Genomic DNA, 8,983 nt, shown 5'->3' with positions numbered 1-8,983 from the left:
ACAGCTATCAGCCAATCACAAATGCATATACGTATAGTCTGTGAATTCTTGCACATGCTCAGTAGGAGCTGGTAACTCAAAAAGTCTAAATATAAAAATAATGTGCACATTTTGTTAATGGAAGTAAATTAGAAATTTGTTTAAAATTGTATGCTCTATCTGAATCATGAAAGTTTAATTTTGACTTGTGTCCCTTTTTAATTAATTTAGCCCATTATGTCAACCTATGGTGGGAAAAAGCATAGGTTTACACTTACAGGATACCGGTGTTGTGCTGGTAGTACAAGGGTTAAGATACACTGGTTACTTATTAGAAATGTGTGTGTAATCTCTGCACTTTATACCTAATTTCCAGTATAAATTTCCCCTGAGCTATCCCTTTGTCCACACTGGTGCCTTACAACAATGCCAAGCAAGACTGTCCTACCCACAGCTGAGGAAGCTCTGCCAGGTCGGGCTGAAGCTCTGCAAGTGGCACGTAAGAACCAGCTCCCTATATCATTTTATTAAGGGAGTCGTCAAAACTATGTGAACTCTGCACTATAGATTGTTATAGTACAGGGGGTTAGAGAGTTCATTGTGATGCTTAAATGGGCAGGGTGCACCTTGTAATGACAAGACATCTTTGTTATGTTGCTTTAGAACATATGAAACAAGGTTTAAACAAATTATCATTTATTTAGTTGGACTTATTACTGCTGTTGATTTTCAATAGCCAAATTCCATGAACCATTTGCCTTTTTTGGAAGGGACAATCTGCAGACAAACAAGAGTCAAAATCATAATATTAGTATAAAATTATTTTGCATTTGTTTTCAGTTAAAGCCATTTAGAGAAATATGTAGCATGGTTAACCTTGTGCAGTCAGCAGTGTGCATTTCAAACTCTGAAAATTAGAAAATTCTCCTGCTGAAATTAAGCAGCAATATGCACTTTTTAGCATGTAAAACGTAAACAAAAGAATAATGAAAAAGTGAGGCTTTTTTAAGAAGTGTCTTTTTCTCTTATTGTTTATAATTTTCTGCATATTGACATTAATCATCGGTTGTTATGGTCTAAGTGATCTGCGTATCACTATCTTTTTCTTTTTTGATGCTATGTAAAATGTTCAATATATCTGTACAAATTTAATCTCGATATAAGATATATAAAATAAAAAACTCACTTTTCAGAGCTAAAATTACATGAAACGGGGGTAAAATAAATACAAGTATATTGCAAAGTTGTTTTTCTGTGCATAACAAAAAAAATTAAATAAAAATCTCAAGGTGTTTGCTGTCCCTTTTAATAGCTGAGGAAACAGTTTGTTCTTGCAAACTCTGAATAACTGACATTTTCTTTTTATCAAAACTAGGTATGGTACCCACTTTAATGTTCAGCAAAACAAATCTGTAATACAAATGTATTAATTTGATTTAAACTCTTGTCTCTCCCTTTTTTCTGTTTTTCAGCCAAACATGTAGTCAATGGGAAGTCAGCACTTGAACCATTCCCAGCAGGGCTAGAGCTGGCAATGTTTGGTGAGTCTGCTCCATGACCTCACAGGGTGACACATGAATAAGACATCGGTAGCTATGGGGCCACCACCATAATGTGACACAGAATAATAAGCTATAGGACATGAAGTTTGTAGCTACAATGACTATTTGCTTTTTGCTGTTTTACAGGTATGGGTTGTTTCTGGGGTGTAGAGCGTTTGTTCTGGAAACAAAAGGGGGTATTTTCCACACAAGTGGGATATGCCGGAGGGTTCACCCCAAATCCCACCTACCAAGAAGTATGCACAGGTAAATAATTATCTGCAGTCACACAGCCATTGTGCCTAGCATTATTTTTTGTTAATCTTGTATTGCTTCGCTACACAGCTTTTATCTTCATTCTGCTGGGAAGCGCTTTACTTTATTGTATAGAAACTTTAATGGTCATTATAGTAAAAAAAATGCATCGACCCTAGACTACTTTGTGTTTAATCAGCGCCAAGGGGTTATACACACAGTACTGCTGGTCCCAAGTGGAAAATGTTGCTGATACACACAGCAGTGCTAGCTCCAAATCTAAATTGCGCGACTAGCTCTTCTGATTAGATTAGATTAGATCAGCATCAGTTTCCTCTCGGGACCAACAGTGCTCTGAGTCCCAAGCTTTATTTGTACTGTGTGTTTAATCCCTTTGCGGTGGTTAAAGGGACAGTATACACTCATTTTCATATAACTGCATGTAATAGACACTACTATAAAGAATAAGATGCACAGATACTGATATAAAAATCCAGTATAAAATTGTTTAAAAACGTACTTGGAAGCTGTCAGTTTGGCTCTGTTGAAAAGGTAGCTGGAAAGCCCACTGCAAGTGGCAAATAAGACCCTCCCCCCTCCCCCTTCTTTTGCATATGAAAAGACCCTTTACACAAACAGGAGCAAGCTGGAGTAGGTAGTCGAGCGTATTCACATAAAACTTTGGGGCTTGGTTAGGAGTCTGAAAATCAGAGCAATGTTATTTAAAAATAAGCAAAACTATACATTTATTTAAAAAAAAACCTTTATGGGCTATATAAATAGATCATCTACAAAACATTTATGCAAAGAGAAAATGAGTGTATAATGGCCCTTTAAACGCACAGTAGTCTAGGGTCGATATGGGTCTTTATTTAGAGATAGACCTTAGTCCTTTTTTATGATCACCCCTCTTCACTTTTATGTATTCTATTATGCATATAATTTTCATATATTACTTTTATGTATTCTGTTATGCATATAATTTTTAGATATTAAGTTATATTTTATCACTCTTATTCACATTTGTATATATATTTTTATTTACACTATATCACATATATTATTGTGATTAGGCTTTCTAATTATTTTGATAGCCATACTATATAGTAAGAGTTATCACAATGTTTTGATCGTACTATCGAATCACATAGATTAAAAGTTTCATTTAACACTAGGATTGAATACCTGTATATATCACTAAGATAAGTCGTCTTACAAATTCCACCTTAAAAATAAGAGACTGCCTCGATCGTCATAAAACCACCTTAATCTAAGATCCAATCAGATGCTTTAAATGGATATAAAATTTAGCACCAACAATCAATTATACTCTTGAAAAAGCCCATAAACCGGGCAAAACGAGTTGACAGTTGTTTGGGGTGCCTGGTCCACCACAGATTATTACAGCCTACAGGACAAGTACTAGTTGAAGATTTGCAGTGCGCATTGCGCAATATTGCAAAACAGAGACGTAAGTTATTGACCAATCAAAAAGCCGCAAGAAGGTCATGTGATGTACACGGAAGTTGAAGCCGAACGCACATGCCGAGGAAAAGTACACAAGAATCGGAAGGTGATACATTCCGTGTAGTGATGGGAAGTTCGGTTCATTTAGATGAATCGGTTCATTTCGGACAGTTCGATTAACTGAACCGATTCATGAACCGATTCATAAGTTCACTTGAGCATGTGATGCAGAGCTGCAGATTCTCTTACTGCAGACTCTCTGCCCGCTGATCTGATGTTTGAATCATGACTCATGATTAAGTGTCTGACAGTTCAGCTCCTCCTGAGTCCTCACAGGCAGCGTTGGATACAACACAGTACATAGAACAAAGCATGCTGTATACTCTGTTCTATGTACGTTCAGTCTGGTGAACTGATTCACACAGTTCACTGAAAAGATCCAGTTCAAATGAACGATTCGTTCATGAACTGGACATCACTAATTCCGTGGTGAACTGTAGGAAGAGCTTTATCTGTATCAGGTGATACTCCTGGTTTTGAGTCTATTCAACAAACGACCCGAAGGTCTTGTGTCATTAACGGCTCTGCAGTTCTCCAAGCACATTGTTTCTTTTAAGTAAATTGTCTTTTAACAAATTGTTTCCTAACTTTTTGGACATATTGAACTTCTAAAAGGAGCTTAGAGGAAGTTTTAATGAACTTTTTATTATACACTTACTAAGGTGGTATACCGGAAGACTGATACATATGTTGCATGGACATTAACATTTTAAGGGAGACTTCCCTGATTTTTAGACTCTTTTTAGATATGTGTTTTACTTATTTGCAAAATAGCTCTTTAGCCCAGCGCTATATTAAATATATGTTTAACTATATTTTGATCTTTGCTTTATTATTTTAGTGGTTTAAGTCATATAGGTGTAATCTAGTAAATGATCTAATTATTTAAATGGTTTGCACTGGTCAGAGTCCTACATTCCTTTTTTCTGCTAGATGTTATATATAACATTAGATAAAGAGATCTTGATATATACTTTCATTGGTGTTTAAAGGGACACTGAACCAAAAAAATGTATTTTGTTATTCAGATAGAGCATGCAATTTTAAGCAACTTTCTAATTTACTCCTATTATCAATGTTTCTTCGTTCTCTTGCTATTTCTATATAAAAAAAAGAAGGCATCTAAGCTTTTTTCTTGGTTCAGAACTCTGGACAGCAGTTTTTGATTGGTGGATGAATTTATCCTCCAATCAGCAAGGACAAACTAGGTTGTTCACCAAAAATGGGCCGGCATCTAAACCTGCATTCTTGCATTTCAAATAAAGATACCAAGAGAATAAAGAACATTTGATAATAGGAGTAAATTAGAAAGTTGCTTAAAATATCATGCTCTATCTGAATCACAAAAGAAAAAATTGGGGTTCAGTGTCCCTTTAAGCTTATCAGCGCCCTCTCACATACACCCTTCTCATAGGGTCAATATGGCCCTTTAAAAGGGATGTTGTATTTATAATCATTATAACAGGGATATTCAAGACATATATATATTTAAATGCACATCAGTTCAATTCATTTTTAAATATAAGGACTTTACAATACACTTGTATTAGCAAAATGCTTCTAGTAAAAGCTGTCACTGTTTTAGTGAGAGATTTCTTTCATACAGGTGATGAGAGTCCACCATCCATTACTCCTGGGAACAACTTTTCCTGACTATTAGGAGGAGGCAAAGATCCCCAAACCCCAAGAGCTCTATAAAACCCCTTCCAACTTCCTAGAAACTAGTTTTGTTGTTACTTCTGCTGGAGATAGGTGAAGAATGAAGGTGCTCCGGATGTTTTGCTGTGAGGGGGGTTCTCAGACTGAGTAGTGTTGCTGATTAACGGAAGGATGTATTGGGTAGTGGCACAATTGCACATAATGGGAGTTAGTCTCAAGCCTGTCACAGGGGACCTGTCCTTTGCTTACTCCTGTTGGGTTGTTTGTATATGAAACTCATATTTCATATCCTCTGCTGTTATGTTTCAGCACCTGTTTGGCTTTCTACTGTATTCCAATTTATCTTCCAGTAGTTGGGTGCTTGTAGGTAAGTACTTTTTTCTTTTTTTTATAATTCTGGCACTCATATAAGCTTGTTGGGGCGGGCTATTTAGTTTGTACATTATTGTACTCTGTAGCCTAGAGACCTTTCTTTCTTTCTTTCTTTCTTTCTTTAAAATTGCTTAAAATTGCATGCTCTATCTGAATCACGAAAGAAAAAATTTGGGTTCAGTTCTGATTTTTCTGCTTCTTTTGCAGCAAGTTCCACAATAGATGTAAAGGATTCTTATCTTTATGTTCCTATTCATAGGGATCATTAGCAGTTTCTAAGGTTTGCCTTCCACGACAGACATTTTCACTTTGTTGCTCTTCCATTTGGTCTGGCTACTGCTCCCAGGATTTTTTTTTTAAAGGTTCTGGGCACCCTCTTGTCAGTGATAAGAGCCCAGGTTATTTCAGTTTTTCGTTACCTTGACAATATCTTGGTACAAGCTTCATATTTTCATTTAGCAGTATCTCACACCAACAGACTTTTGTTGTTTCTTCAGCAGCATGGTTGGGAAATCAATTTTCCAAAGAGTAATCTTGTTCCCAAGTCCAGAGTCACTTTTCTGGTCATTCAAATAGACTCAGTCTCCATGAGACTCTCTTTGACTGAACAAAGAAGGTTGATGCTGATTTCAGATTGTTCAAATCCTCAGTCTGTTCTTTGTCCTTCAGTGGCTCTTTGCATGGAAGTTCTAGGTCTAATGATTGCTGCATCGGATGCTATTCTGTTTGCTCAGTTTCACATGAGGCCACTTCAGCTCTGCATGCTCCGGCAATGGTGCATGCATCATACTTCACTTTATCTGATAATTTGTTTGAACTCCAGTCCCTGTCTTTCTGGCTGGAACGTTGGTCTATTATTTAGGGGGTTTCTTTAGTTCATCCTATCTGGACTTTGATCACGACAGATGCAAGTCTTTCAGGCTGGGGTGCAGTCTGGGGGTCTTAGAGATCACAAGGAGTTTGGTCTCCTCAGGAAGCGAGGTTACGGATAAATGTTTTGGAACTACGATTTTCAGTACCATTCAGAGTTGGACCTTGCTGGAAAGGGAGTCTCATCAGCATTTTTAGTCAGACAATGGTACAGTAGTACCATATATCAATCATCAGGGGGGGACTCGTAGTTCCTTAGAAATGAAGGAAGTATCTTAAATTCTTTAATTGGGCAGAGGGCAATTGTTGTCCATCCTCTGCATTTCATATTACAGAGGTGAGCAATTGGGAAGTGGATTTTCTCAGTCTTCTATCTCTGAATGGAGGAGAGAATGGTCTCTCCATCTGGATGTTTTCAATCAGATTGGGTCTCTCAGAGATCGATCTAATGGCCTCTCAGCTGAACAACAAACTTCCCAGGTACTTTGCGAGGTTCAGGGATCCTCGGGTGAAATTTGTTGATGCTCTACTAACTCCACACTTTGATTCATGCTTAGAAACCTGTGACTAGGAAGATCTACCATAAGGTTTGGAAGTCTATTTTGTGGTGCTTGGATCATGGTTTTACCTGGCATTATTTTAGAATTCCTAGGATTTAGCAATTTCTGCAGGTTAGTTTGGATAAAGGTTTTGTCCGCAAGTTGTATTACAGGGTCAGATTTCTGCCCTTTCAGTTTTGTTTAATAAAATATTGCTAATCTTCCTGATATTCAATGTTTTGTTCAGGCATTAGTCAGGATTAAGCCTGTTATTAAACAGATTTCTCCTCCCTTGAGCCTTAATCTGGTTTTAATGCTTTTTCAGGTTCCTCCATTTTAGCTCATGCATAAGGTGGAAATCAAACTTTTATCTTGGAAGGTTTTGTTTACTTTGGCAATCTATTCTGCTAGGAGAGTTTTTGATTGTCTTCCCTTTTTCTTGTGACCCTCCTTGTCTTATTTTTCATCAGGATAAGGCAGTATTGAGAACTAAGTTTTTGGTTTCTTACCTAAGGTGGTCTTAAAGGGACATTATACACAATTTTTTTCTTTGCATAAATGTTTTGTAGATTATCTATTTATATAGCCCATAAAGTTTTTTTTTTTTTTAAATGTATAGTTTTGCTTATTTTTAAATAACATTACTCTGATTTTCAGACTCATAACCAAGCCCCAAAGTTTTATGAGACTACCGTCAGCTACCTTCTCCAGCTTGCTTCTGTTTGTGTAAAGGGTCTTTTCATATGCAAAAGAAGGGGGAGGGGGGAGGGTCTTATTTCCCACTTGCAGTGGGCTTTCCAGCTACCTTTTCAGCAGAGCTAAACTGACAGCTTCTAAGTAAGTTTTTAAACAGTTTTATACTGGATTTTTATATCAGCATCTGTGCATCTTATTCTTTATAGTAGTGTCTATTACATGCAGTTATATGAAAATGAGTGTATACTGTCCCTGTAAGACAATATGACTAGGGAAATTCAAAATGTAAACTTTAATGATTCAGAAAGAGCAGCAATTTTAAACAACTTTCCAATTTACTTCCATTAACAAAATGTATTCAGTTTTTTTATATTTAGACCTTTTGAATCACCAGCTCCCACTGAGCATGTGCAAGAATTCACAGCATATACGTATACGTATTTGGGATTGGCTGATAGCTGTCACGTGATACAGGGGGAGTGGAAATAGACATAACTGAAATTTGTCCAAAAAAAAAAAAAATCTACTGCTCATTTAAAGTTCAGATTAAGTGTTATTGCATTATCTTTTTATCATGCATGTGTTGATTATGCAAATCTATTGTATTTACTGGTCCTGCTTTTGATTCAGAAGGTTTACTTGGAGGTGGGTGGGTCTCCTCTTAAACAGATTACTGCCCATTCAACTAGGTCAGTTGACACATCTTGGGTCTTTAAGAATGAGGCCTCTGTAGATCAGATTAGCAAGGCAGCTATTTGGTCTTCTTTGCATAATTTTACTAGGTTTTACTATTTTTACATTTTTACTACTTTTGAAGCAGCCTATTGTATGAAAGTCCTTTTAAGTTGTTGTTTCTGATTTTTTTTTTATTTATCTTTTTTTAATTTCCAAGCACAAAGTACATTACAAAGAATAAGACTATATCAGAAAAACTTCCATATACACAACAGAAAGTTATTAGTCGGTCATGACAAAATATAAACAGAAAAAAAAAAGGAAACCTTCCATTAGTTCCATATAGACGGATTAGACATCATTTAAACAACATCATTAATTTATCATATATTTCTATAATCTTGAGCTTTTATTATTGTACAAATGTGCTGCAATTCCTACTTTACCTAAAAATAATAAAGAAAATTAATAGATAAAAAACAAAACTAAACGAAGACAGAAGAAAAAAAAAAAGAGGGGAAGAGAATCCTGACGGCTCCCGCTCACTTCACGTTACCTTATTAATACCAGGCAAGAGGAAAAATATTGTTCAGAACCAAAGTTCCAAAAAAATCTGATTTGTGAAAACATTTTGTTAAAGAAAACTGTAAATTACTAGGTTGCTCTAGAATTAAAGTGAGCCATTTATCAAAAAATGCTTGAATCTGGTTATCTATCAATGCGTTCATATTTACTTGTTCAAAAATTATTTGTGATAAAACTGCCTGTTTAAACAATGTAAATGGAGGGGCAGTCTTCTTTTTCCAATAACGGAGGATTAAATTACGGCCTAGTAGGATTAATGTGTCTAGGATTTTATGAGATTTAATG

General features: G+C 36.0%; 1 protein-coding gene across 1 annotated transcript in view; it reads left to right on the top strand.

Moving 5' to 3' along the window:
- The first annotated feature begins 390 nt into the window (after positions 1 to 390).
- Positions 391 to 8,983, top strand: part of LOC128653632 (peptide methionine sulfoxide reductase MsrA) — a 53,761-nt gene continuing 45,168 nt past the window's right edge. The window contains exons 1-3 of the mRNA XM_053707036.1: positions 391 to 478; positions 1,452 to 1,520; positions 1,668 to 1,787. Coding sequence (XP_053563011.1) covers positions 406 to 478; positions 1,452 to 1,520; positions 1,668 to 1,787 — 262 coding nt within the window. The 5' untranslated portion in view covers positions 391 to 405. The remainder of the gene's footprint in view (positions 479 to 1,451; positions 1,521 to 1,667; positions 1,788 to 8,983) is intronic.

The sequence above is a fragment of the Bombina bombina genome, chromosome 3 (genome assembly GCF_027579735.1).
Source record: "Bombina bombina isolate aBomBom1 chromosome 3, aBomBom1.pri, whole genome shotgun sequence".
NCBI classification, from domain to species: domain Eukaryota; kingdom Metazoa; phylum Chordata; class Amphibia; order Anura; family Bombinatoridae; genus Bombina; species Bombina bombina.
This window is presented reverse-complemented; position numbering and strand designations above follow the sequence as displayed.